The sequence below is a fragment of the Drepanopeziza brunnea genome, assembly GCF_022702325.1.
Source record: "Drepanopeziza brunnea f. sp. 'multigermtubi' strain 214-2 chromosome Unknown ctg3, whole genome shotgun sequence".
In the NCBI taxonomy this organism is placed as follows: Eukaryota; Fungi; Ascomycota; class Leotiomycetes; order Helotiales; family Drepanopezizaceae; genus Drepanopeziza; species Drepanopeziza brunnea.
In genome coordinates, this window is record NW_027094066.1 from 895,399 (window position 1) to 922,470 (window position 27,072).

The 27,072-nt window shown below is 51.9% G+C and overlaps 9 protein-coding genes across 9 annotated transcripts; 2 read left to right on the forward strand and 7 right to left on the reverse strand.

Moving 5' to 3' along the window:
- On the reverse strand, positions 1 to 964 carry L3040_002422 (uncharacterized protein; the record flags this gene model as incomplete). The annotated part of the gene is made up of 2 exons (XM_007289675.2): positions 1 to 767; positions 838 to 964. The coding sequence occupies 2 exons, from the start codon at positions 962 to 964 to the stop codon at positions 1 to 3; spliced, it is 894 nt and encodes a 297-aa protein (XP_007289737.2).
- A 375-nt stretch (positions 965 to 1,339) lies between these two features.
- On the reverse strand, positions 1,340 to 2,366 carry L3040_002423 (uncharacterized protein; the record flags this gene model as incomplete). The annotated part of the gene is made up of 2 exons (XM_007289674.1): positions 1,340 to 2,115; positions 2,165 to 2,366. 2 exons carry the CDS (start codon positions 2,364 to 2,366, stop codon positions 1,340 to 1,342), a joined length of 978 nt encoding a protein of 325 aa, XP_007289736.1.
- Positions 2,367 to 3,027: 661 nt separating this feature from the next.
- Positions 3,028 to 4,417, reverse strand: L3040_002424 (uncharacterized protein; the record flags this gene model as incomplete). The annotated part of the gene is made up of 5 exons (XM_007289673.1): positions 3,028 to 3,162; positions 3,223 to 3,317; positions 3,379 to 3,799; positions 3,855 to 4,101; positions 4,155 to 4,417. The coding sequence occupies 5 exons, from the start codon at positions 4,415 to 4,417 to the stop codon at positions 3,028 to 3,030; spliced, it is 1,161 nt and encodes a 386-aa protein (XP_007289735.1).
- A 2,685-nt stretch (positions 4,418 to 7,102) lies between these two features.
- Positions 7,103 to 8,402, forward strand: L3040_002425 (uncharacterized protein; the record flags this gene model as incomplete). The annotated part of the gene is made up of 6 exons (XM_066155548.1): positions 7,103 to 7,147; positions 7,276 to 7,459; positions 7,612 to 7,633; positions 7,691 to 7,779; positions 7,843 to 7,985; positions 8,070 to 8,402. 6 exons carry the CDS (start codon positions 7,103 to 7,105, stop codon positions 8,400 to 8,402), a joined length of 816 nt encoding a protein of 271 aa, XP_066012543.1.
- Positions 8,403 to 9,854: 1,452 nt separating this feature from the next.
- L3040_002426 (uncharacterized protein) lies at positions 9,855 to 10,649 on the reverse strand (the record flags this gene model as incomplete). Its single annotated transcript, XM_066155549.1, has 3 exons — positions 9,855 to 10,003; positions 10,079 to 10,465; positions 10,520 to 10,649. The coding sequence occupies 3 exons, from the start codon at positions 10,647 to 10,649 to the stop codon at positions 9,855 to 9,857; spliced, it is 666 nt and encodes a 221-aa protein (XP_066012544.1).
- A 3,298-nt stretch (positions 10,650 to 13,947) lies between these two features.
- On the forward strand, positions 13,948 to 16,183 carry L3040_002427 (uncharacterized protein; the record flags this gene model as incomplete). The annotated part of the gene is made up of 5 exons (XM_007289669.2): positions 13,948 to 13,962; positions 14,051 to 14,791; positions 14,843 to 14,903; positions 14,956 to 15,422; positions 15,533 to 16,183. The coding sequence occupies 5 exons, from the start codon at positions 13,948 to 13,950 to the stop codon at positions 16,181 to 16,183; spliced, it is 1,935 nt and encodes a 644-aa protein (XP_007289731.2).
- Positions 16,184 to 17,689: 1,506 nt separating this feature from the next.
- Positions 17,690 to 20,627, reverse strand: L3040_002428 (uncharacterized protein; the record flags this gene model as incomplete). The annotated part of the gene is made up of 4 exons (XM_007289668.2): positions 17,690 to 18,693; positions 18,748 to 19,971; positions 20,034 to 20,364; positions 20,514 to 20,627. The coding sequence occupies 4 exons, from the start codon at positions 20,625 to 20,627 to the stop codon at positions 17,690 to 17,692; spliced, it is 2,673 nt and encodes an 890-aa protein (XP_007289730.2).
- Positions 20,628 to 21,973: 1,346 nt separating this feature from the next.
- Positions 21,974 to 24,647, reverse strand: L3040_002429 (uncharacterized protein; the record flags this gene model as incomplete). The annotated part of the gene is made up of 5 exons (XM_007289667.2): positions 21,974 to 22,100; positions 22,178 to 22,330; positions 22,465 to 22,821; positions 22,875 to 24,210; positions 24,314 to 24,647. The coding sequence occupies 5 exons, from the start codon at positions 24,645 to 24,647 to the stop codon at positions 21,974 to 21,976; spliced, it is 2,307 nt and encodes a 768-aa protein (XP_007289729.2).
- A 715-nt stretch (positions 24,648 to 25,362) lies between these two features.
- Positions 25,363 to 26,822, reverse strand: L3040_002430 (uncharacterized protein; the record flags this gene model as incomplete). Its single annotated transcript, XM_007289666.1, has 3 exons — positions 25,363 to 26,496; positions 26,563 to 26,591; positions 26,639 to 26,822. 3 exons carry the CDS (start codon positions 26,820 to 26,822, stop codon positions 25,363 to 25,365), a joined length of 1,347 nt encoding a protein of 448 aa, XP_007289728.1.
- Between the last annotated feature and the right edge of the window lie 250 nt (positions 26,823 to 27,072).

The window sequence follows — 27,072 nt, forward strand, 5'->3', positions numbered from 1 at the left end:
TCAAATCCCAACAGCAGCGTGATGCCCGGCCGCTACCTTCATCACGGCCGTCGAAGGATAACCGGCCTTCGTCCGTTTCCTCGTCCTCTCATCATCCCTCTTCCTCTTGACACTCTCCTTCCTTTCCTCCCTTCTCTCCGCCGCTTTCTTCTCGTCGTCCTTCCTCTTCTTCCTCTGTTCTCTACTCTCAGCCCTCCTTCCACCGTTCTTGGACCCACGCAACTCTCGCTCCTTGAGCCTTCTACACTTCTCTTCCTGCTCCTTGCTAACCACCCACGGACGATCTGACACATCTCTCTTGAATGCCATAATCTCGTTCCAGCACCTGACCTCTTGATCTGTACACCGCATCACTTCCACCTTGACAACCTCAATCTGAATGATATCCCACCGGCTGTTGACCCGGCCCTTGACCTTCACTACCATCCCGACATCGATCTCATCCCAAGGTACCATTGGGGTCTGAACCGAAGGGCTCGTGTTCTTTTCCTCGCCCTGGGTCTCCTTCATTCGCTCTGGCTTCTTCGGCGGCGCGTTGGAGGGTTTGGCAGCCATCAGTGAAGCAATTTGATCCAGATGCTTCGGGACAGCTGGAGCTTCGTTTATAGGAGAGCTTACTGGCGCAGCAGCTGCGCACTCGATATTCATCCCGCTGCTGTCATCGACCACATACACTCTCTTGCCCGGATACTGATCCATTGCCACGACGACGCCGGTGATCCGCACCCACTTGACTGGGTGATTGCCGAGATGGTAGAGTACTCTGCCTATGCGAACAGAATTAGCCTCATGCGTTTGTTTCCCCCTCAAGAGCATTATGGCCCCGGTCATATGTACCATCGGAAAACATTCCCACGTCTCGCAGACGGTGCACATCGGTTGCCTGTAACGGACACCATTTCCCGATCGTCGGTGACAGGCTGTGGCAATAGTCGGGATAGATATTCTCGGGAATGGATTTCATGGCATGGTTGATGGTCTCTGCGGGCGCGGCCTGAATATATGGGCTGCGCCGGTGTTTACTCCGTAGGTGACGCGTTGAAGCCGACGCGAGTTGACAACATATACACATGGTCACGTGAGTAGGCCGTTGTGGGGCGTCTAAAGTTGGCTTCGGATGATGCCTTGAAAGTCGTGAAAGAGTACAGTAGTGTTAACAGTACGAGTTGACCTGACAACTTTGGGGCTGGACCGGTCCATAAAACCGGATTCATATACAATGCTCCTCAGACCATGACAGAACGGGATCCAAAAGTCATGGTATTTTGTTCTCAGTAACGCCAACCTGATATCCTTCCTACCGTAGACTCCATAAACATACCCAAGTAAAGCCATGCATTCAGTGCTTCCCACGCTTGCTCTTCCGTCCCTCACTTGCACCACTGCCTTTTTGCATCTTAGCAGCGGTAGCTAAAAAGGCTTCCTCCGAGGGTTCCTCCATGTCCTCATCCTCGTCAACAACTTTCTCCTTGCGCTTCCCATGCTTTGATTTCTGCTCTGCCTTGGCCTTCGCCTCCAGAGCATCCAAGAACGACGAGCCTGTGTTTCTGTGCTTGTTCTGGATCAGCGCGGCCAGATCTTCCAATCCTTTCGCCTCCTCTTTCTTGGCCTTCAACTCCTTGCCATAGACATCGGCCTCCGCAGCCTCCTCCTCGGCCTCCTTCCTCGCAGCCTTCATCCTAGCAGCCTTCTGCTTGGGAGTCTCCTTCAGGTATGCTGGAAAGCCTGTGGCATCTCCCTTCTCGATCGCCTCGTCAATGTAGCCCCTGAAGCGGTCCTCGTCCTCTAGACAGTCGCTCAACATAACCGTCTGGTAAATCTTGTTCCAGGAACCTCTATGCGTCTTATAGGCAGCAACGACATCGTCCCTCTCCTCATCCGATCCCTTGTAGGTCTTCGCGAACTCCTCGATAGCACTCACAGTAACCACGTCGCGGAACTGCTCAGAGTAAAAATCGGTCCAGCTAAAGTCTTCGTTGACAGATATGGATTCTGAAGTCGAGCCCGTCTTGTCGTAGCGCTTTCTGCGGATAGGATCGGAGAGGACTGCGTATGCGAAGGCAACCTCCTGGAATTTGGTATGCGCTTCGTCCTTGCGGTGAGGTGCGGCTTTGTCTGTAGCAGATCAGAATGCGATTGCAGAAAGCTGGCAACATATGCTTACCCGGGTGGTGCCTCAACGCGGCCTTGCGGTATGCGGACTTGATCTCGCTCTCTGTCGCGCTTCTCTCGATTCCTAGGACTTGGTAAGGCTCGATGGAGGGCGGCTCGTCGAGTTCTGCCTCGAGCTCTTCTTCACTAGCCATAACCTCCTCATCATCTCCCGAATCCTCCGAAACCAGCTCTTTCTTCGTCTTGCGGGCCATTCTCAGTGTCGTGTATAGATGGTGAATGAATGTTGGCGTTGATTCGGGATCTTTGGTCTTGGAGGACGCGCTTGGCTTGGCAGAAGTCGCGTAAAGCGAGCATGGGGTTTATCTCTTCTCACCAAAGTTAAAATAGATAGCACATTCATCTCACGCTATCAAATTGTCAATCATACAATATTTGAATTATTGCTTCGGATAAAGCCACTACGTTCATGTTCTGGCTCTGCCGATTTACTCACTTTCATACTGCCAGATTCCGCCAAAATCCAAGACATCGAGATTGAGACTCCCAGGATCTACTCTCTTTGGACGGTAGCTAATAACGTGTCTATCTCGAAGATTGCTTCTCGCGAAGGCCGCTTCAATGATTTACACTCGACTCTGAATCTTGATATTGGTATTCGTGTTGTTACAGTAATCTCCACCGCGCATCGTTTACTCGTTTACTCGTTTACTCCTCCGCTTTCCATCAGAAGTCGCGAGAAATGTGTTTCTGATTCTGCAGAAATGCTATTTGGTGTTGTGTATCACATCCCTCTTTTCAAGAGGTCTTTTCATGAGGTCTTTTCAAGAGCTCTCCGCAGCCCAATTGCATGTACTCCAACCTCGTGGCTTTCTTCATTTCGGCATCTCTTCTCCTACCATACCTACGTCTCGCTTACGCACTCGCCCACTGGAAACTAACCGACACGTACTTGGATGTGGTATAGACGGTCTGCTGCGTGCTGCCAGTTGGAACATCCGCGGCATAGAAGTTGGTGGCACCGTTGTACGCCAACTTGCCCCCACTAGCCTGTATGTTTATCAGAATATGTCACTTATTCAGCAAAAGCGGTGTGTAACAAAAACGTACAGTGAAGACGGTGGCGGTAACACCAGAATCACAGGTGAAAGCACCGCTCACAATACCACAGTTACCCTTAGAGGACTTCAGAGTGAAGCCAGAGCCTTTGCTAGTCAGCATCGTACCCTCACGAGGATAAGTACTGCAATATGGTGGTGGTCTTACCGGAAGCTGTTGCTGTAAAAGTAGCACAGGTGCCACTGGTATACCATTTTCCAGCACTGATCAAGCAACCCTTCGCACTTCCACTCGTGACTGCGTTCAAGTAGCCCGTTCCAGAGAACGAGTCTCCAGTGGGAGTAGAACCCGGTCCGGATGTGGCTGGCGTGCCACCACCGCCTGACTTGGGCAGATATTTGATACCAGTCGAGGCACAGCTGCCAGACTGACCAACCGGATCAGCTTTCACAAATTCACCTGTTGCTACAGAGCCCCGAACGTCGTAAGAGTACCAAATCTCGTTGAGGGCACCAGAAGAGCATTGAATGGTCACCGCGTAGCCAAAGCCGGCCTTGAGAGCGGCTTGAATCTCAGCGGAGGTGTATGTTTCAGTCGTGGATGGGACGATGCCGGCGTTCTTAAGGAACTACATGTGATTGAGTCAACGTTCACTCTTGTAGGCCCAATGCAAGGAGCTTTACCGTGTAGCTGTCGAGTGTCTTGTCCAGATCCACGGCTCTTTGGAAAAAGTCGACGACTTCTTGCTTTTCTGTGTAGTCAGTGTAGCAGCTGGGCTCCAGCGTGCTTACGCAGGTACCGTGCTTGCTCCATTCGTGTTGCCAGAAGGTCTCGTCATCGCCGGTGTAATCTTTCCAGTAAGTCTGCATGTAGGAAAGCAGATCAGTCTTCCCGAAAGACTGGAGGATGCCCGTAATCCCGGTATAGGCTCTGGGGTCTCGTATCAGCTTCTGGTTTCTCCGGCCATCTGGATAGTTACCAACCTGGTAGGGTCACAACTAGAGTCATAGGTGCCATCACAATGATCCGGCCACAATCCATGAATCGTCCACGAGGTGGTTGGCCCCGTGACTGGATCCGTATCCCAGAACTGCGTGAGGAGCATCTGGCCTCCCGGAGAGTTGAAACAGCACAGGTCGGTCGAGGTGATCGTTCCGCAGCTCAGGACAGGGTTTGCACAGGTCTTTGGGGTGCCTAGTGCCCACACCACCGGCAAGGCCAGCAGGGCCAAGAGATAGAAAGTCATGGTCAACGTGAGGAAAGACAGGTAGGCTACCTACGTTCTTCGCTGAGGAGCAATGGGAAAGGTAGGAGATGCGTGTGTATTTATGTCTATTCATATCACCCCAGAGAGCCTTGTCTCTCGCTCATCGTAGAACTTGATTGAGTTAAGCCAAAGCTTCCAAACCGTGCGAGACTTCATTGGCAGCGATCACTTCCAAAGCAGAAGGCGACTAACTCAGGTTCAGCCACTTGGCTCTTCCAATCGGTCCAATGGGCTCACAGGCTCACGGCCGGATAAGAGGACGCGTCTAGAAGTAGAAGAGTCGGCACCCGAATGGCAGGTCCTCGGTACTGTCTTGGGAATCAGCATAGAACTTTCGCATCAGCTCGTCGTGAGGTAAAGGCTGGATCTCCGATTTGAGGATCTTTGCATTATACCTCGGTGTGTGTGCTGCACTTAGAGATCATCATTCGTGTAAATGGTGTAGGCCTTCTTCATTCAGTTGCATGGTGCAATGATGGCCAGGAGACGTGACACCTTCTGCTTCTGGATGGTGATCCGGACGTTGGAGGCTTTGGGTGTGGGCGCGGTGTTTGGTCTGAATGCGGCTACGTAGTACGTACTACGTATTACGTACTACGTATTTTGTTGTCTGTATCCAAGTCTCGATATTTCGCATTTCGCCGGAGGTCAATCAATCTACCCCTCCCCCTCGAATAATTACCGCTTGAGGGTAAGTTCTTGCTGTTTTAATAAGCTTTTATTCTACTAGGCTTTATACTACTACTACGTAGTACGTACTACCCTTCCGCCTCGATGAAGTCTTAACAACGTGATCTTATCGTTTTAATTGTAAGAACAACTTTATCTTTTTCAATCGAATCCTACGCTTTTGAATAATCTTTTTTAATCGAAGGTAGTAGTGATAAACTTTAGGTGCTTCTCTTAGATAGTAGTGCCGGTACTACAGTTGTATGCACACAATCTTCCATTCAACCTTAACCCGTCTTAAACGGGTTAGGATCGAGAGATAAGCTGGCTATCCGATCGGCTTAATACAGTACTATAAGCTTTGATAAGAAAGTTTGATTCGAGATGATCGTGAAGAATACTATCGATGATTAATACGGATAATCTCCAAATAACTTCTAGCAATGGTCGATTTCTAATTGTTTTTCCAGAACAACCTTTACACTCGATCTAATTCTCCGCAAATCGCTTTTTACTACGTAAACTATCTACTGTATCTGATCTTTCGTTGATCTCGACGAATTACGCAATCAAAGTGCAAAAGTTCATCGACTCGTCAAGTTACTTAAACCTTTCGATACTTTCTTAGCTGAGCCCACCTCTCGTCGGTAAACAATACCTTATCTTATTGATGTTCAGTCTAATCAATGTGCTCTCGGGCCTACCTTATTAAAGGCAGGTGGGGGGTCACCTGAACGGTCCTCCGACTCTTTGAAAGACGGTCACTAAACCGTTTAAAATCAGCGGTAATTTCCAATCAAGAATAGTTTATTCGTCCGACCATCCCCGAGCAAAAGACCATCCCTTGACCGTCCTATAGCCGTCTCTGTTTGATTTATTTGGCTATACTTCTTTATAAATCAATATCGAATTTCTGAGATAGTCCGGTGATTGTCTATAACCAGGTATAATATCAAATACAATACTGTCTTTTTAAAGATCTGATAAGCTTACTTTCTCTTAAGATAAGAATGTTAGTAGACGGTATTTTACAAAGAGACCGCACGTAGGCCGTCTTCCAATAAGATATGATTCTTTTCTGGTTATAATTTAAAAAACCCGTGCTAAGATATTTCTCCGTATCGCTACCACCTTATGAACGTCAAAGCATTCATCGATTAGATATTAAAATTAATCGACTCAGCGAAATTTGACCGGTTTGTTGTGCGCATGCTCCCGTACAGCAGGAGGAGGGCCAGGAGGTGGGGATGCAAGAGACCGAGAGATACCTAGGTACCGGTAATAAGCGATGAAGATAGGTACCACTTGCTTATTAGTACCGGTACCAGCTTTCGAACAAGGGTTTGAGACGGTCTTTTCACGAAAAGACTGGCTCTAATCAAAGACGGTCTGCTCGATTAAAACCATTTTATTTTGGTTACGATTCAAATCACATGAACCGTTATTTATCAGATACAATCTTAGTAGTATTTCAGGTCTTGACGACGAGTGCTTCACTGACCGTCTCAACAGTCAGGGACCATCCCCAAAAGAGACGGTCCGAATAGGGTCCGTGGACCGTCTAAATAAACCCCTACCTGCCTTTAAGGTACGTTGATCTAGTAGTACTACTAGTAGTACGTATCGGTAGCGTGATCGGCCATTCATTATAGGAGGCTGTCTTTACTTATAAGATTCGACGAGAAAAACCTTCTACTTTTAGCGCTGCCCGAAAAGCCTTTTCTCTACATGTCAAACCCTATAAATCGAAGATCTCGCTCTACCCGCAGGTTACAAGGCCATGGACTATGAGCTACTCCCGTCCGCTAATATTGATTGGTCCCCTCGGTCCCGCGACTCGTGGGCTGGCTTGAAAAAGACCACGATGTCATCATTGACTTGTGGAGAATGAAGTTCGAATGGATATGCGATATCAAGGTGCAAATCATGTTCCTTGTTAAACTTTTTATATTGATCTACGTAGTAATAGTATATTTCGACTTCCACTGGGTCAGTATGGACACATTAATGAGCCCGGCTTATATTGCACTGAGGAAGCAGGTTCGTCTCAGCCCCTTTTAAGTTCGTGATCGCTGCGACCGCGCTCTGCTGGTGAGGAGAGATATCTTGCAATAAGGCCGATCGGGAAAGCGTCCACGACTTCTACACTACTGAAATATTACTTATAGCTGGAAACCCTCATCATTGCGAACAATATACTCCACTACCACCATGTCGTTGACGCATACGGTCATGTTTCTCTTCGCCACCCAGAGAAGTCTGATGTTTTCATCATGTCTGGAGACAAGGCTCCGGCATTGGTCTCATCTCAAGCTGATCTAATACCTTATAACGTATCAGATGCATCCCCGGGTGAGAAAGACTTCCTGAAAATGAAGTGTTGGAGTACCCCTACGGGTCATTCCTAGCCTACGAAGAAACATCTCGATCCTGGATCACGCATTACTATCCGAAGCGGAGAAGACTTCTTTTTTTTATTTCGCTGACAACAATGTATATGGTAGTTGATCCAAAGTCCAAGAAAGGGTACCAAGAACGCTTCATCCACAGCGAGATATATAAGCGATTTCCTCACGTCAATAGCGTAGTTCACAGCCACTCCGAAGCTGTGCTCCCGTACACCATGAGTGGAGTGCCGATGAGGCCAACCTTCCACATCGCTGGCTTTCTTGGTAACCAGCACCCCTCGACACTTTGGGATGAAGAATAACGACACTTACAAACATATTTTGAAGGTCCCCATGTCCCAACCTTCGATATCAAACCTCTCTATAAGCCTGAAGACCAACAAGACATGCTAGTAAACTCACAATTCTTGGGATCCAGCCTCGCCTCGAAGTTTTCCGCAGAAGGCTCCCCGAATCAGGCCCGCAACGTTGTAAGTTCCACGAAACGGGCCACTATACCATCCCGGATCAGAGCCTCGACATCCGCAGAGCACCAAGCCAACTCTTTGCTCTAGGTCCTCATGACGTCCCACGGCTTCACGACCGTCGGAACGAGCATCCAGCAAGCCGTCTACCGAGCCATCTACACCCATGCAAACGCCAACGTCCAGACGAACGCCCTGCTGATCCGGAATGCCTCGATGAATCTCGGCTCGGGCTCATCGACCACATCTCCACTGGAAGATATGCGATATCTAGATGACGACCAGGTCGCTGGGTCCTTGAGCATGAACGATGCGTCGCAAGACAGACCGTGGGCGCTCTGGGTGCGAGAAGTCGAAGCCAGTCCACTGTATAGCAAGAGCAGCAGCAGAGCCCTTGTCGTGGATAAGCGGTTCTTGTTTTGATTTTTTCTGATTTTTGAAAAAAAAAAAAAAGGATTTTTCTTTTTTTTTAAAAAAAAAAGCTGTCCGCGGTTTATAGATAGATGTAGATCTCGGTAAAAAAAAATCCATGATCACGACGGGTCTCGAAAGATCTAGAGCGAACACAAAAAAAGATATTACTGCTATATTCATTAGTACCAAGTAAGAGACCACTGACAGATTCAACGGTCCACCGAACCTCCCCAGAAGCTGTAACAATCCTCGGGAGGCGGACCAAAAGGTGCAGCACCACTTCCGCAGCAGTGGCAAAAAAAACCCCCCTCGACTCCAAACGGCCGTTCCATCTCTGGCACGTTAGGGGTTGCGAAGTCCCGCGCACCGACTACCGACCTATTCAACAAAACCTCCACCCTCACCATCAACACCCCCTAATCCATGAAGAGACAAGGCATCCATCCATCCATCCATCCCATCCCATCGGCTCCCTCCAGCCCCAAGACGAGCGCGCTTTTCCGTATGGATCTACCTAGGTAAGGTAGGTACTTACCGGTATCGCCACCCACTACATGTCACATGTACATACTCCTCTACGAAGTACTCCTTGAGAAAGAAGCACTTACTCTCTCTAAAGCGGGCGACTCCACCTTCTGTCCCGTTCTGTTCTGTTCTGTGTGATGGCAAGCGATCGATTGATCGATTGATTGATTGATAGATATGCATGCATTGCTACAGTAACCATATCCCCCAACCCCCCACCCCCCGGTCAGCCGCATCGCATTGCATCGCCTTGCATCGCATGGATCCCTTTTCTTTTCTTTTTTTTTCCTTCTTCGCAGCCCAGAAAAGGCTTGTTTCAACCGACGGGTCTGGGCGCGCCTCTCTCTCTCTCTAGGCAAAGGAGCGAGCGGGAGAGGGGGGATACTCCGTGTATGCGAGGACGGAGTTACTCAGGCCAGTTAAGCAGGCGAGTGTCTCCTCACGGCGACGATTGGAAGATGGAAACTCGCAGATCACGAGTAGATGGAGAGTTCAGACAGAGAGAGAGAGAGAGAGAGAGAGAGAGAGAGAGGAGACCGGGGAATCCAGAGAGGGGAAGCTTCAGGCTCGGGTGTATTAGAAGTAGATGGTATTGTGTTGATGAGCATCGCTAATGTGTTTTTGATCAGTGCGTACGCATCAATTGCGTACATAGAGGTAGGCAGGTAGGTAGGTAGGTACATGCATTCTCATGGACCTGGACTCCGCCACTGATAGATAGTATTAGGTAAAACCGGCGAATAGCATGGGATATGAGCGCCGAAGGCGCCAGCGAAAAGAGAAAGGAAATCCACTGCGGATTGCTCCAATGTGACTGTAGCGCAACACACAAGCTTTAAAAAAAAAAGATAGCAAAATATCGCTCACTAGTAGAAATTTACCTCCAGCCTCCATTCCCCCTGTGGTCATCATCAAGATCATGATCAAGTGCAGCCATCACTCATCGTCGTCGTCCACCTCTGCTGTCTCGACGAACGTCAACTCCGCGACTTGGCCTTCGGCCATGTTGAGGTTGATGCCGTCGATTGTGGATGAGCTCGGCGTCGGCTCGCGCCTCTCAACTGGCGAATCCTCGTTGTCGCGGACTACCAAGGCATTCAGCAAAGTCCAGCTGTAGAAGGGGGAAAAAAAGAAGAATGGGATAGATGTAGGAAACCTACCTGGTAGCGCACCTCCACGAACATACATGGTCGTGACGGTCGTCTTCATCTTCGGCGAGAACAGATCGCGGGCGGCAACCTCCTTTCCTCCAGCTGGGGCCGGGGAGACGGTTCCGCCGGCCTTTTGCGTGATACCGATCCCGGATCCACCTTCCCCGGTACCAAGCTGGACCTCGGGGCTCATCTTCAAGGCCGCGCTGGCGTAGTTTAGGGCGGCGTTGAATCCTTGCATGTCTCTCCTCTGGGCCGCCGAGTGCAGCTGGAGGGCTCGAGGAGAGATCTCCTTGCCTATGCCCTGGAGGGAAGTGTCCTGGGCAGCGGCGGGTGGAGTCGTAATCGGAGCAGCTGGAGCGGCTGGGGCTGGGGCTGCAGCTTGAGCAGCGCTACCTGCAACAGCGGCACCTTCGAGAGCGTTCATCAAATTGGATACGTCTTGCTTACTTCCGAATGAGATTTCACCATCACCGACTACCAAGGCAGGCGAATAGGCTCCGAGATTGATGTTGAGAGGAAGGGCGTTGAGGTGTGCGGAGAAGAGAGCGACGACGACGAATATGTAGTTGGAATGCATGGCTGCTGCGGCTGTTCATATATGATTATAATGGTGAATTGGCTTGGCTGACCGCACCGAGAATGGTTGTTTGCTTGCCTGAAGATGGTGCTTGCTAGGAACGAGATTAAGTAATTAAGATGAGTACAGATCAAGAGCGTCAAGCTTCCGATGATGAATATGACTGGGTACGAAATAAGGGATTAGAGCGCAGCTACCGATCGAGAAGAAAAGGATGGAATCATACGAAGAGATCCTTTTTTATACGAAAGAACGGGGAGGGCCCAACCTGGCCCTAGCACGACTGACAAAGTCCCGTCCGTCCTGATGCGCAGCCAGGACCCATCCCCATGCAACCTCCAACCAAGATCCTCTGCGTCCCTTGGCTCCGAGTGGTCTGAATGTGCGGTTCTGACTGGCGGGGGTGGCTCCCAATGTTATTAAGAAACGCCAATGTGACACGATCGACGTGAGCAGGGAAGAGGGACGATAGCAGATCTGGGCCCCTCAGCACTGATGTTGAGCCGGTCAAGCCTTAAACAGTAGAGACTCGCATATCGGCTGGATCAAAACGACGTTTGGCATGCGCCGCGGTGTTGCTAGTAAACAGAGCTCGGTAGACGACTTTGATACTCGTTAATATCTTGGCGGTCTGAGTGCTGCCTCGACACAACACACGGCCACTCACTCAGACCGCCCCAAAGCGAACGAAGAGCCGCATTTAGTTGGATGTACGACGTAGACACCTGCAAAATGGGACGTCCAAGAAGACAAAGGCAAGGACTGAAAACGGCGCAAGTCTTGGTAAGGCTCCGAGCACTTGGCTGCCCTCCAAACCACCACTCATGAACGACGAAGCCCGGGAGATAAATCTCGGCGATCTGAATATCATTTCGGACTGCTTGGTATCCCGCAAACAATCTACAGCCACTATGACTTCTTGGGTGCAGGAAGTCCCGCGAGAACCCTGTAGGGAAATTGCTTGGTGCTTCTTGGAAAGGCTTCAACGACAATGACAGCACTTGGCAAAATTGCCACAATGCAGACATCACCAGTATAATATCATTTGAGACCGCCACATGTAATGTAGAGTGTCTCGATCGAACCTTTTCCTTTTTTTGTTTCGATTCCTCAAGAGCCTAATTAGGAAACTGAGCTCGCCACCGAGTCGAAATACTGATATATAACAATCGCTACAAGGATACCTGTCGCCTCGTTGACTTATCCAGAACTTTCCAGGCTTTTTGCTTTGTAATGAACACAAAGCTCTTTTCAGATGCGTAAAAAATGTTGAAGCAAGCAACGGAGCGCCATATATGATCAATGCTGATTGGGTACATCTGTAGCGGCGGCCTGAAGAATGCTAAACAGCAAGGTCTGGCGCGACTGGGAAGAGCCTCGAGGAAAAGAAAAACTGAAGGGCTAGGGCATAAAATGTCTTTAAAGGCCAATGATAGTGTAGGTGATACGACACTGGTTAACAAGGACAGACGAGCCGACGAACATAATCTATCCAGATATCGACAATAGCCCTTGGCCCTTCGGAGAGCGGTGATAAGTATCTCCAAACAATCCTAGGAGAGCTAGCTAAAAGCATCAATTCTCATCAAAGAAGCAACTGCACTACCTTGAGATGTGGAAGTACTCAGCACATATGCAATATATAGACTTCTCTGAAAAGTCATTCGGCGACGGAGTCGTCGAATCCTGTGATGAAAAAGTCAGAACTTCTTCCGATATCAGATCTCCGCTAAACGTGTTCCTCTCCCAAGATATTCTCTCACTTCACCCCGTTGTGCTCCCAGATATCGTCTGTGCCGACTCTCTGGGCAGTGCCGTCGCTTGCCAATCTTTTCGCCAAAATCTCGGCATCTCCACAGAGCAGATCGAATTCACATCCAATGATATAGAGTTTCCGGGGAAGCCTGTCTCGCGGCGCAGAGGAAATACTCAGCCTCGGGTCCTCTAGGTCAGTTCCTGGATGAATATCTGCCCAGCCAAACGCCGAGCCATTCTTCTCCAAAATTCCTGTGGCGGCTCTTTCGGCTTGGTTGCAAGCTTCTCAGCAAGAGTGGCTGTCCAGTTGACTGGTGGATCGTATGCTACAAACCCGGCTATCCATTTTTGCAGGCTTTCGTCCTGACAGACAGCCAGAGATAGGTTCGCTCCCGCACTAAAGCCTCCCACAGCAACTCTTGCCTTGTCAAATGGCAGAGCATCGCCACTCGATATCGCATGTATGAGCTCTGTCACAGCATCTAAACCGGCCGAGAATGGATGCTCAGGAGACTGTGGGTAATCGATCGAGATTACTAGGACTTTGTTCTTTTCTCAAAGAATCCCGAACGGGCCTAGTCGTCCCCAATTGGGCTCATTATCGCAAACCCTCCGCCATGAATGTTGAGGTAGAGTGGGAGCAAAGGTCGCCGCTCTTGTATGACTTCGGTGCGAACACTCGATTTCTGAGGGTAGGTCGGCATGGATAGCATTTGGTGAAGGTTGGAGGAATCGCGGATGCCAGGTAATTTTTGGAGTCGGAAATAGTGTGTCACCAGAAACTTGAGGGTATGTATTCGAAGGAAGAATCGCAATTGTGTGAAGAGACCCAGCTGGTCATACACCTTGGACTGCCATCGTTGACACCCGAGTATGCAATTCAAAAAAGCAACTAGTGGTACAGGCAGATGGATGACTTGTGAGTGAGCAACCGGCGCCGACCTGGGTACTCGGATAGGGGGAGGGGGGGCATCTTGCGCATTCCAGTATGTGTATATATATACATATACATATACATAGGATGATCGCATACAGACTGGAGTGCAACTACAATTGTAAGTATGCGAGCGGAAGGTCCCGCGAAGCTCGTATACGGAACAACAATACGAGACTATCGATCGTATTCGGACCACGGAACTCGCCTGGAAAGCCGATGCTTGTTTACTTAGCAGACGTCAAAGCCGCATCGTCATCGCAAAATATATGTTCAAGGTCACTCACCCGCTGTCAAAGTCTTGAAATTCAACGAGAGATCGAGCCCTGCGCCAGCTTTTACTGAGGTCGGCTCGTCATGGATTCACCGAAGTATGAAGATTCCCACCTCGACGAGAAGGCTGCTGCTCTCAGAGATGAAAAGACCCGGCCGGATTGTGAGATATGCAATGCACGCCACCAGAGACGCCAAGTTCTAAAGAACAGTCTGTTAATCGCTATACTATTACTTGTTTGGCGGTATTCTCAATCTCTGCTCGCCCTATCAGGAATTTACTGGAATGACCAATATGCCTCTACCGATGGCAACGACACCACAACACCAAGGCACATGAGCTTCGATACAGTACGGTACTCACTTCAACAGCCCCCCGCCCTCCCCCCACCCCCCCCCTTTAAGAATAAAAAAAAGCCCCAACACTGACTGTTTCCAGATCACACCTAGCGAAAAACTCGAATGGCACTCCTGTTTCTCGCACGTGTTCTGTGCCCGCTTGACGGTCCCAATGGACTACAACCGCCCCCTCAACACCTCATCAGCCAATCCCAAAGTTCACATCGCCCTTCTCCTGATCCCAGGCAAGCGCAAGGGCTCCAGCAGATCGTCCACGTCGCCATTGCTCCTCAACCCCGGCGGTCCCGGAGGCTCTGGCGTGCAATTCGCACTCTTAGCCGGGTCCCAGCTCCAAACAGTCGTAGGCGAGGAGCAAGATGTCATCGGCTTCGACCCCCGCGGAGTCGGCGCCACCACGCCTCGAGCGGACTGTTTCGCGTATCCGTCGGAAGCCGCGAATCGTGATGCGTCTCTGGTGGTTAGAGATGAGGATTACATCCGTGGCAATTTCCATCGCGCGACGTGGGTGACCGCGGGCACGGCCATTGGGACTGTCAACTCCAGTGCGGATTCCTTGCTCAGGCTTGATGTTAGGGCCAGGACGATGGCTAGGCTTTGTGGAGAGAAGGATGCGCTGTATGGGAATGGTAGTATTCTGAGATACGCCCATACGCCGAGTGTTGCGCGGGATATGCTTAGCATTGTTGACGCTTGGGATGAGTGGAGAGGCAGGACCGGTGATGCTGACCCGGATGAGAAAACGGTCATGACTCCAGACTCGGACGGTGAAGCTAGTGCAGACACGAAAGGAAAGCTTGTATATTGGGGTTTCAGTTACGGAGTAAGTGCCTTTCTTGACCCTATCGGTGTATGCTGATGGCGAGACTGTCAGACTCTGCTCGGGGCAACGTTCGCGGCCATGTTTCCGGACCGAGTCGGTCGAGTCATCCTCGGTACGCTTTCATCAGTCAATATGAACATCTCGGTTGTTAATTGTTGCTCTAGATGGCGTAGTTGACGCAGATCACTACGTCTCCCCCGTCTGGCAAGGTACCATCCAAGACGCCGACAAGGTTTCCACCTCATTCTCCTACTATTGCCACAAAGCCCGCGTCAATTGCGCCCTCTACCGCCCCTCCGACACCATATCATCCATCGAAGATCGCTTCCAGAGCATCTTGAGCAGAATCCATGAGCGCCCCATCACGTCCATCCACCCCTTCTCCAGACAACCAGTCGTCACAACCATCAGCCAGGTGCGCATGATGCTGTTCTCGATACTGTATTCCCCAAACCGGGGCTTCCCCGCCGTCGCGTGGATCTTCGACCAGTTACTCCGCGGAAACGAGGATGTCCTCGCACAAGTCTTCCCGCTGCCCGAGCCCGAGCTGCTTTGTGCTCCTCAGACCCCGGCAGAAGTCCTTCCAAACGAGGCCCAGATTGCGATCATGTGCAGCGACAAGCGGTATCCGGTACGGCCCTCCAACGTCCCATTTCCCATTTCGCATTTCCCATTTCCAAATCCTAGCGTGTATACAGTGTCTGCATGCCCGACTAAACCAATGCCGTGTGCCCCACGCAGTTCAACGCCAGCCTCCCGGAGATCCAACACACCTTCGAAGAGATGGCGCAGGAATCATCCTGGGCCGACGTCTGGATGACCGTCATGATCGCCTGCGACGCCTACCCCGTGCAAGCAACCGACCCCCCCATGCGCTGGGACGACCACCCCCCCCACCGAGCCGACCCCGTCCCGACCGCCTTCCCGCTGCTCTTCCTCAGCAACACCGCCGACCCGGTCACGCCCCTGGCCGCCGGCGTGAAGATGGCCCGGAGGTTCGTCGCCGCCGGTCTCGTCGAGCAGCGCTCCATGGGCCACTGCAGCATCGCCGCCGTGTCGGGGTGCACCATTCGCAAGATCAGAGCCTACCTGCGGGAGGGCGTCGTGCCGCCGCACCCCGTCCGCGGGCGCCGAGGCCGAGAGCTCGTCGATGGGAAATGGGACCGGTGCTCGGCTGACGAGTACCCCTGGAAGCCCTTCGCCGGTGGCATCACCGTCGCCGAGCCCGGGACCGAGCCCGGGACCGGGGAGGGTGAAGTCGAGGCCGAGGTCTCGAGCATGCGGGCGATGAAGGAAGTGCAGGAAGTCTTTGGCAAGATGAGATCGTGGGGCCAGCCCGGGCTTCCGCTTGACTTTGACGCCGTCATGCCCATGCCGAAGCGGAGCGAATGATGTAGTGTAGTGCACAGGACGGTCTGCTCTTCTCTCTTTCTCTCTCCTTTCTCTCTCCTTTCTCTCTCCTTTCTCTCTCCTTTCTTTCTCCTTTCTTTCCCCCTCTCCCTCTTTCTTTTGACCGCGGGCCCTACACACAAACACAGTCCAGAACGGGAGCAAACAGCCGTCTATGTATTTATTGTATCAGGTCGACAGGCCTGGCTTGGGATGGGGTTAGACAGGGACTTGGGTACAGAGCCAGGAGCCGGCAGCGTTTCCTGTGAACCATTTCATTTCATCTCATCTCATTTCATCTCATCTCATCTCCTCTCCTTCTGACCGTCCCCGTCCCATTCCCATTCCCATCCCATTCTATTCCCATCCCATTCTATTCCCATCCACCCACCCATCCACCCACCCATCCAATATCAACAAACAAATCGCTCTCCCCCCCCGCCTAAATCTCATCCTCATCCTCATCCTCATCTTCAACCCACCTCTCAAACCTTCAACCTTCCAACCTCTCAACCCCCCCCCCCCTCCCTCCTCCGTTTCCAAACACCCTACACATAGATTACCGAGAAACACAACACAACACAACACAACCACAACCACAATCCTCCCATCCTCCCATCCATCCTCCCATCCATCCATCCATCGACCCCCTCCCGAACCCACCTACCCCTCTCCCTCCCATCCCATCCCTCCCTCCTCCCTCCCATCCCCATCCCCATCCCCATCCCCGTCCCCATCCCCATCCCCATCCCCATCCCCATCCCCATTCCAAAAAAAAAAAAAAAAAAAAAAAAAAAAAAAAGAAGAGCCGGCCAAAGAAAGCCATCACATCACATCACCTCTGCTCTGCTACGTAAATCACAGACTTCGTAGGCCGTCACTTCCCCCATCGCTCACATTCAAGATTATCAAGATTACAGGCTATAGTCTCACGAGGTGCCTCTTTCTCTCTCTCTCTCTCTCTCTCTCTCTCTCTCTCTCTCTCTCTCTCTCTCTCTCTCTCTCTCTCTCTCCCTTCTTCAACCTGGAGTTCGCAGAGAGCCGTAATCGGGTATTTCAATCCCGGAGAAAGAATATCCTCGTTCCACCTGACCAAGACCCGAGAGCTCGCGACAAGCTGAAATCAATAACCTCGGGACACACATCACTCATGATGCTTACTAATTGCCGCCATTGAATTGGTTGGAAAGAAAGTCAGGATTTTTATTATTACTACTTATCCGCTGTGGTGTTCATTCCGAAAGGAGACACGCGTTTTTTCACCATCCCCATCACCCCCCAAGCGCGCATGCTCGAGGGGAATCGTCAACAGAGACCTGGTGAGCAGGGTACTCCTGAAAATGCCCAAAGGAAAATCTCCGTGGCAACAAAAGAAAAGGTTCGCCCCATGACAGGCCTTTTCGCACTGGTATTACGCGGTATTGGTATCATGAAATCAAATCCCTCATAAAAGCAAAGAGCGGAACGGTCAGGAACCTCGCATTCGCACCGTCGATGCGGCGAAACAAATTAGGCGCTGCCGGTCAGGACAGGGTTGCTGAATCCAAGAGTGGTGCTGCCGTTGGCGGGCTTGACGCCGTGGCCGTTGTTGTGGCCGCTACCATTGAGAGCCTGGTCCACCTGTGAGCTGAAAGTGGTATTGGCTGATCCGTGGGTCTGCGCAGCGGCCTGGGCCGATGGGTCATAAACTTGGTTCGTCATGGAATCAGCGTTGCCAACATTTTGCGGACCGCGAACGCCACCTCCAGTGACCGAGTGCTCCTTACGCTGAACAGTTGGGGCACCTGGAATGTCAGTTGAGGCGGAGGCGGATCCCAGCTTGAAGATCGGAGATCTCCATGCTTCGCCTGACTGGCCAAGCTCCTTGTACTCAGTAGCCTTGGAGGAGATACCGCCCGGCAAGGTGATGTCTGGGAAGATGGAATCGTGCTTGGTCATGGCGACGTTGACCTTGGTCTGAGAGGCAACCGCATCGGCCTTCTGCTTTCCCTGCAGGAGCTGCTTCTGAACAGCACTGGCGTAGCGTTGGTAGATGTTGGGAGCGCTCTCAGGATCCTCCTTGGCCTCTTGGATGGCACGGTCGGCCTCCAGCTTCACCTTGTACGCAAGCGCATCAAGCTCATTGAATTTGTCCTTGATGAGCTTCTCCAGGGCCTTCTGCAGCGCAGGGCGGATGACCTTCAGCATCAAAGGCTTTCCGATTTTGAAAAGGATCTTGTGCTTGGATTCCTTCAGCTTGATATTGAAGTTTTTGACGTCGACATCGACCTTGTCAACCTTGAAGAAGTTTTGACGATCCTTCTTCGCAGCAGTTGACATCTTCATCTTGAAGCTGAGACCGGTGCCACCGAGGAAGATATCTGCCACTCCCGTGTCCGAGAAGGAGAACCCCTGCTTCTTCTTGACGTGGAATGAGACGTCGCGGAGATCCATCTGAACACCGGAAATAGAGACCATGACGGAATGACTGTTCGATTTGGCGGGGTTCTTTCGGTTCCATTGGAAGTAGTTGTCTGGATGTGGTTAGCTTGGGTGCTTGCAGAAAGCCATGCGGACGGACAACATACCATTCGCAACCTCGAACACATTGGGCGTCAAGTTATCACTCTCGATGACCAAGTTCTCGACGATCGCATCCGTGGTAGGGTCCGAGAATTCAATTCTGGGAATTGGGACGTAGCGAATCGACTCGAAGATTCCTGGGAGGATGACCTCTGTCAAGTCCTTGACAAGATGGGGCTTGAAGGTGGGCTTGCCGTTCTGATCGTTACCCAGATCCGTGAACAGCTTCTGGACCGAAGCGGCGAACTTCTTGTTCACGGGGTCTTGGTCGAATTGATCACCCAAGAACTTGAACTCATCAACGATGCGGTCCGTGTGGTTGCGGTACCGGTCGCGAAGCAGGAAGTCGCCACGGTCGTACAGCTCGTTCCACTCTTCCGTCGCCGCATCCTCCATGATGTATCCTTGTTGCTTGAGGCATTTTCGAACATACGCATCAATCTTCTTGAACCACGCCTTCAGCTCGGGGTCTTGGTCCGCATCGGTGTAGATGTTGTTGATAGATTCGAAGAGGTCCTTGGACGAAGTTCCATTGGCCCATCTTTCGATAAGCAAGAGAAGATCGGCCTCGGCGGTCTTCAGCGAGTCGTCAGAACGGGCCCCCTTGACAGCACCCGTCGCATGATTGCCGACGGTGGTGGCGTGGCCCGCATACGTCTCGGCCAGGCTGAGCAGAGTCTCGATCGCCGAGAGGTAATCGGGGTGGCCTTGAACCTCGACCACGAGTTTCTTGAGACGCCAGATGGTCTGCTCCCGGCGCTCCTTGGGCATCTTGTTAGATAGGTAGTCCTTGGTGCGATCACGGGTCTCGCGGCCCTTGTTCTTGGTGTCCTCTGGCACGTTCTCTGAGGCACGCTGCTTCAGGGTGGCGGCGGCGTTTTCGGCACCCGCGCGACCATCCACGCCGGCGCTGGTCCCTTGGCGCTGGTCCTGATGGGCGAGCGCAGCAGCGTCCGCCGGATTGCGAGAGCCATCTGGGTGCGCAGCTTCGCTGGCATTTCCAGCAGCGGCCTTCAGGTCGTTTTGGTGGAGAGGAGTCTGCTTGCTGTACGTCGACTTGACCTGCTTCTTGAGCTTGCCCGCAGACAGGTCGGGGACATCGTGCCAAGTGTTGTCGTCGGCAGGGCGATCGATCTGAGCCAGGTCGTCCTCGTTGGGGTTGACCTTGTTGGCGGTCTTTTGGGCCGCATCGCCGGCAATATCACGGATGAGGATGGTTGCGTCGTTCACTACGGAAGACTTCTGATTAGGCACTGACATTGCCCCTGATCTTGCCCCGGGAAGGACTTACAAAGCTTGCGGAATTGACCGTTGGAGATGATCAAGGTGCCGAGCGTACGCAGACCCTCCAGAGCCTCGTTGCCGTGTTGCTTGGCACGATCCTTATCGACGGGGGCGCCTGGGAGGGTGTAATTACTGCTGCTGCCGAGTTTCTGGCATTGCCAGATGAAGTCTTGGAGGATGTTTCCATCATTCTTGGTTAGGAGCATGTACTGAGCTTGCTTGACGACAGCGCGGAAGTCAGCGACCAAGGCTTGGCCCTCGGCCGAGAGCTTCTTGGAGGGGGAGGCGATTGGGCTGGACGCCAGGAAGCTGTTGAGGGCGATATCAATCTGGTCGTTCTGTGGGTGAAATGATTAGCCATGTGAAATTGCGAAGTCGATCGGGGGGATCGTCAGTTGTTTCTCTGCTGGAGGTCCTGAGTCCCGAGGAGCTGCGCTGGGAGCGCGCCAGCGATGGCGACGGTGATCACTGTCGAGGTAGGACTTACCGATGGGACCTTGCCATTCTGGAACGCCGTGGCGATGCCGTAGAACTGCAGCTTTCGATTAACGTCTTCCTGCTTCTGCTTGACGTCCGTCGGCCTATTGACGGTGGCCGACATGGTTGCGGATTGGAGTCACGTTGTGTCTTTTGGGTATTTTAGATCGAAGGAGGGAGAAGGAGGGGGGGGGAAAGGGGAAGAGGAGGAGGAGGAAGAAGAGGAAGAAGAAGAAGAAGAAGGAGAGAGTATGTGGGAGTGCGAGATGGAAAGATGCGATTGTTCGATTATGGATGAGATCGAGAGCGGTGGTGGTGGTGGTGATGGTGATGGTGATGGTGATGGTGATGGTGATGGTGATGGTGAGCGCGATGGAGCGTGCGAAGAATGCGGGAGTCGCAAAGAATGCAAAGAATGCAAAGAACACAGAAAATGCAGAAAATGCAGGAAATGCAGAGAATGCAGAGAATGCAGAGAATGCAGAGAATACAAGAATGCAAAGAACGCAAAGAATGCGAGGGTAGTTTGTGTTTGTGATTCTGATTGTGTCTGTGTTCTGCGGCTGCTTTATTGTTGTTTAGTTGGGGGGGGGGGGGTATCTTGATCGAGTGTTGTTAGGAGGGAGGAAGGGGAACGAAGGGAGAGTGAGGGAGAGGGAGAGGGAGAAGCAGGAGGAGAGCCGTGGACCAGGTACCACGGGTCTTCGTCCTCTACTGCTTGATGATGCCTACCTTTCCCTACCTTACCTATTACCAACTCCTTACCTACTTTGGCCCCCTCGTACCTTCATACAGACAGACTGTCATACTCCGACTTCCCTCTCCCCCTCCGTCTGTTTCGTCCTGCATTTCCTGCTTCTGCAAGCCGCGACGTGTGGCCCCGTCCTCCGTACCCTGGATGATGTCATCTGCCGGGGTGTGGGTGTGGGTTTGCCCTTGCCCTTACGGAGGGCTGAGAAAAGCTTGCTTCTTGCTTCTTGCTTTTCTGACTTGGCTGGCCTGGGTGGTTCCTTCTGTCGTCTGTACGCAGCGCAGCTCAGCTACAAGTGACGTACCCCATCCCTTCCCGTTGTGCTACGCGGGTACGAGATGGTCTCTGAGGCGGGTTGTGGCGGTCGTTGTGGCTGGCTGTGGCGGGAGCTCGGGCTGCAGCTAGAGCGAGAGCGAGAGCGAGAGCTAGGTACCTAGCAGTGACTACCCTGGGAATACATACAGAGCACAGAAAGTCGTATGCGTGCATTATTAGATCAGCTACTTGGGCACGTAGGTACTACTGCAACAATGCAATACAATATAGTCCAACACAATACAATACAACACACTCCATACATCTTGGCGTTGAAAGTCCAACACCGACATGAGGTGTGAGGCCATGACTGCAAGTACAGTCAGTATACGGAGATGTACCGTAATTGTGTCTCGGAACGAATGCACCACCGACTTCCCATCCCACATATGAGACCGCCCCGCTCATCTCCACCCCCCCCGTGCTTTCGCCTTCAACTCCCTGGCCGTATCGAGTTGGCTCTTAAAGTCACGGTACAGCGTTTTGATCTTGTTCTCCTCACCCCATCGGTCCACCACCTTGTTCGCTAGCCTGCCCGTGGTTAGCACCCCGCGCCCCCGAAGTATCTGGAGGGGAAGAGGGAAGGAAGGCCCCGTGTCTGCTCTTACTTCATCCGCTTCTTGCTCGTCATCTTCTCCCGCTCAGCCAACTTGCATGGTTGGAGATGGCCTTCTTCCTCGAGGCTACTGACAACCCAGTCGTTGAGATGCCACCGCCAGTGCACGAGGGTATGCGCCTGCTGCGCATTCTGTGCGCATACGCTACCCACCCACATTAATCAACAGTCACCGCCCTCGGGCAAGAACGGGGAGAGATGGACGGAATGGATGAATAGATGAGTGGATGAATACACGAATACATGAATAGATGAATCAATGAATGAATAAATCCATACCTTCCCGACATCCAGACCTTCTCTTGACTGGGCAGAGCAAATCCTTTGCTGTTTACACTTGCCTTGTCGCCGTCGTCAGATCCATCGCTGGCCGCATCCTCGGAATCGCTGTCGCCGTCGATCTCTTCCAAGGTGTCTTTTTGATACGCCTTGCCAGTGAACTGGAGCGCAAACGTGGGCTGGTGCTTCCGGTGATTGCAGGGCTGGCACTTGGCTTCTCCTAAAATCTCAACGCCTTCTCCTGGCCTGAGCTTCGTGACCCGCATCATAGGCCGGGCGTAGACGGCGCGGGTAAACTCGGCCGTCCACTGGGTAGAGACAAATTTGGAATCGGCATAACCAAGATACTCGGAATCGCTGGAATCATATTAGCGACGGTGCGGAGAGGGAACCTTTCTAGCCGGGCGTACAGTTTGGCAAATCCTTGCCGGTAGACTGGATCGTCACGGGCAAAGCCCGGGTTCAGTTTATTTTGTACCATCCACTCAATCACATCTCGGAAGTGCTCTTTGGGAGACTTGTGGGCAGCATGCGTAAATTCGAGAGGGATATCCATAGTGTAATCAGGAACACCGAGAGGGCCTTCGTCGTCCTCAATCACAAAATCAGACTCGCCAGCTTCTTCGTCGCTGCTATCCCCTCTCTGGCGTCTGACCTTGGCTCTTTTCCGGCTGGGAGCGACCTCCTCGTCCTCTTCCTCCTCATCATCGTCGAAGAAAGTCAGCTTCTGGAACTCGTCATTTTGGTCATCATCATCATCATCTTCTGATTCGGATTCGGTTAGCTCTTCGATGCTCTCACCGGCCCGTCGACGTTTCAGCAATTCCATCTGCTTCTCCTTCTCGGTACGATGGCGACGAGTCACCTGTTGCCGGGTAGCACGGCCTGAAGATGCTGGCATGTCCGGGGACTCAGAAAGAGCTCGTCCTTTGCCTTTAGCTTTTCTTCTGCGTGCCAATTCCGCTACATTCGGTAGCTCCTCTTCCTCTTCGCTCTGTTCCTGCGTAGGAACGAATCGTGGTCGCTTGAGCGGAGATGGCAAGATGTCATCAGAATCGTCTGATTCCGTCGCTTTTCTTGACCGCTTCAGAGGGGATATTACTGGCGGTAGATCTTCGTCTTCGTCTGACACGATGTTCATCTTGGGCCTCCTGCGCTTTAGAGGCGAAGATCTGACATCCTCGGAATCGGAGTCGGAAGCTTGCTGAGCGTTTTTATGCAGTGGTTGCTGCGAACGCTTCGGTGATGAGACAATTAAGTCATCATCTTCATCCTCCTCTTCTACATCGCTCTGAATCACGATAGGGCTTGGTTTCCTCGAGATTTTCGTGGAGACCGCTTTGACAGCACTATTGCTTTCCACCGTAGGCAGCAACATAACCTCGTCTTCGCTGCTGTCGGGCAAGGGCGCTTTTCTTGGACGTCCGCGGCCTTTTTTAGGGGCCACAGTCTTCGCTGCAGTGCTCTTCGTAGCTCCTTGCAACACTGACACCTGGCTGCTTCTTTGAGCTCGCGATCGAGTAAGTCTCGGGGTTTCATCTTCACTGAGCCCGATACATTCTGGTAGCTTTCCTCGGGCCTTACCGGAAGGTGTCAAAGAGTTCTGTTCTACATCGGACCCATCGGACGAATCTGCTTCTTCCAGACCAGGTTTACGACTTTTCTTCTCTGCAGCTAGAAAGCCAGATCTTCGAATGCTTGAAGGCAGGCGAACATGGCCATATTCCGAATCTTCTTGAGGTGTAGCTAGAACGAGGTTAGGACAGGTAAAGTGACAGAGATTGCATGACATTGTATGTATTCACACAATATAAACAATCCCAAAAATAGAATACCACACCAACCATACCAATCGAATAACCAGGCCTAGCCTGCGGGATCGTTCCCGGCGCAGGAAGTGTCTTGAATAACTTCTTCGCGAGATTTGTCTTTTCCCGCGCCGGCGTGGTGTCGACTGCATTGCCCGACCTCCGCGCAGACCCCAGGACCTCATCCTCACTGCTTTCTTCCTCATCTACGGCGACCTTCGGGCTTGAAATTGTCTGCCCACTTCTGCCCGCGCGTTCGTATCGAACTTTTGCAGGAGCCATACTTGATGGTGCCGAAGAAGAGCTGGGAGCTGGCTCGAAGGTCAAGCGCGTCTGTCGTTTGCGTCGCGCTTTGCGCTCGATTTTGGGGGGCATTGTTCCGACTTTTGCCTTTTCTCTTGTGGTATCAGAGGGTGAAGGGTGCGTTGGCTGAAAACGGCTGTTGACTCTTGTAGTGGGGTGGCTGCTTGCGTCTTGCAGTTAGGGGAGACTGACTGCAGGGTCGACGGCAGATGATACTGATTTCGCAGGGCGACGATAGTAGCGTGCGATAGTGATCGTGGATGGGTGGGTGGGTAAACTGCTAGAAGTGTGATCGCGGATCAGAAACAACTGAGAATCTAGCATCCCATCTGTACAGGCTTTACACGTCAAAGGTCGCGCTAGCACGTGACTCTAGAATAGCCGGATTGACAATCACTAAATCTCCTGGACAGGCAAGCAACAGAAAATACCTGATATATTTAGCATATTCTATCCGATTATGGCAACGGAAAACAAATTCTGGAATAACTTTAGAAAAATCACTGCACATGCACAGTCCTCTACAACGCCTTATATTCGACACATCCACGCCTTCTATAGTACAGGTGAGAAGACATAGCTCGAAGAGTGGAGACGAGGTGAGTGTGCGCCGGTATTTTACAAGGCAAGCAACGGAACTCCTTTTCCCATGCCCCACCATCCATCCGACCCATTTCGCTATAAGCAGATTTATACAATGAAGCAGGCTTTGACCCGGCTAAGTCTCCCGGAGCCCCCTCAACAGCCCCCGCGCATTTCGAATAGTCGTCTCTTCAGCAAAGACCGTTTACTTGATAATCCGAGTGACCAAGCCAGTAGCGACGGTGCGGCCTCCCTCACGGACATTGAACCGCTGTCCGACCTCCACGGCAACAGCCTGGTGGATCTCGCATCTCATCTCGACGTTATCTCCGGGCATGACCATCTTCGAATCAGCATCTTCAGTTCCCTCCGGCCAGAAAAGCGCAGCTGCCTCATCGGCTGTGCGCAAGAAGATTTGTGGGCGGTAGTTTTGATGGAATCCGGTGTGGCGTCCTCCTTCCTCCTTGGTCAACACGTACATGGACACCAAGAATTGCTTGTGCGCCTTCGTAGTTCCGGGTTGCACGATAACCATTCCACGACGGACATCTTCACGCTTGACACCTCTGAGCAAGAGACCGGAGTTGTCACCGGCGCGGGACTCTTCGCAGGACTTCTTGAAGGTCTCGATATCGGTAACCTTGGTCTTCAGTGGTACGTCTCCCTTTCCGACGAGCTCGACCTCCTGATCTCTCTTCAGGGTACCACGCTCGACGCGGCCGGACGCGACAGTTCCACGACCGGGGATGGAGAATACGTCCTCGACGGACATCAAGAAAGGCTTGTCAAGATCACGTTGAGGGGTTGGGATCCAGCTGTCGACAGCGTTCATCAACTCATCGATCTTTTGCTCTCCAATCTCAGGTCTGCGGCCATCCAGAGCGCAAAGTGCCGAACCAAGGACAATTGGTGTCTCCTCACCCTCGAAACCGTAAGTGGTAAGTAGCTCACGCATCTCCATCTCAACCAATTCCAACATCTCCGGGTCCTCCAATGCATCGACCTTATTGACAAACACTACAATCTTCTGGACACCGACCTGTCTGGCGAGCAGCAGATGTTCTCTTGTCTGGGGCATTTGTCCATCAGAGGCGGCAACGACGATCACAGCTCCGTCCATGTTGGCAGCTCCCGTAATCATATTCTTGATGTAATCGGCGTGACCGGGACAGTCGACGTGGGAATAATGGCGGGCATCAGTCGAGTACTCGATGTGTGCTGTCGAGATGGTGATTCCACGCTTCCGCTCCTCTGGCGCCTTGTCAATGGAGCCGTAGTCGAGGAAGCTGGCGAGGCCCTTCTCGGCCTGTCTCTTGGTGATGGCTGCTGTCAATGTTGTCTATCGTGTGTCCCATCAGTCCCCATTTTCCCTGTGATACTCGCCTCCTATCGTAGATTCGCATACCTTGCCGTGATCAACATGTCCGATTGTACCTATTCCGATCAGTCAATCTCCTAAAGATCAACAGAAGGGACCTTACCAATGTTAACATGGGGTTTCGTGCGCTCGAAGGCAGTCGCGTAGGTCCTCGCAGCATTTAACACCGATGCTCCTCCATTCTGGCGGCATAAGGCGTGGAACAGAGGGCTGACGGAATTGCCCTGCTGCAGGGCAGCCCGAGATGTCCGCAGGAAGGGAGCGACTGTGCGTACAAACGCCGGCATTGTGGAGTATGAAAATGGATGAAAGAAAGAGCTGCAAAGAGAAAGGCTGTCGGAGGCGATGGAAGGGAACTGGGAGTTAGTTGATGATGGGGTTGAACTCGTCTCACAAGATATTTTTCTTAGCTTAGGTATTTTGCAGGGTTCTATAATCTTGCACGTGATTCGCTCTGTTTCTTCCGGGGGCATGGTATAGGTTCAGGTATCAATTGATGACCCGGATATCTATGCCTCTTCTCTATACACAAGCTCC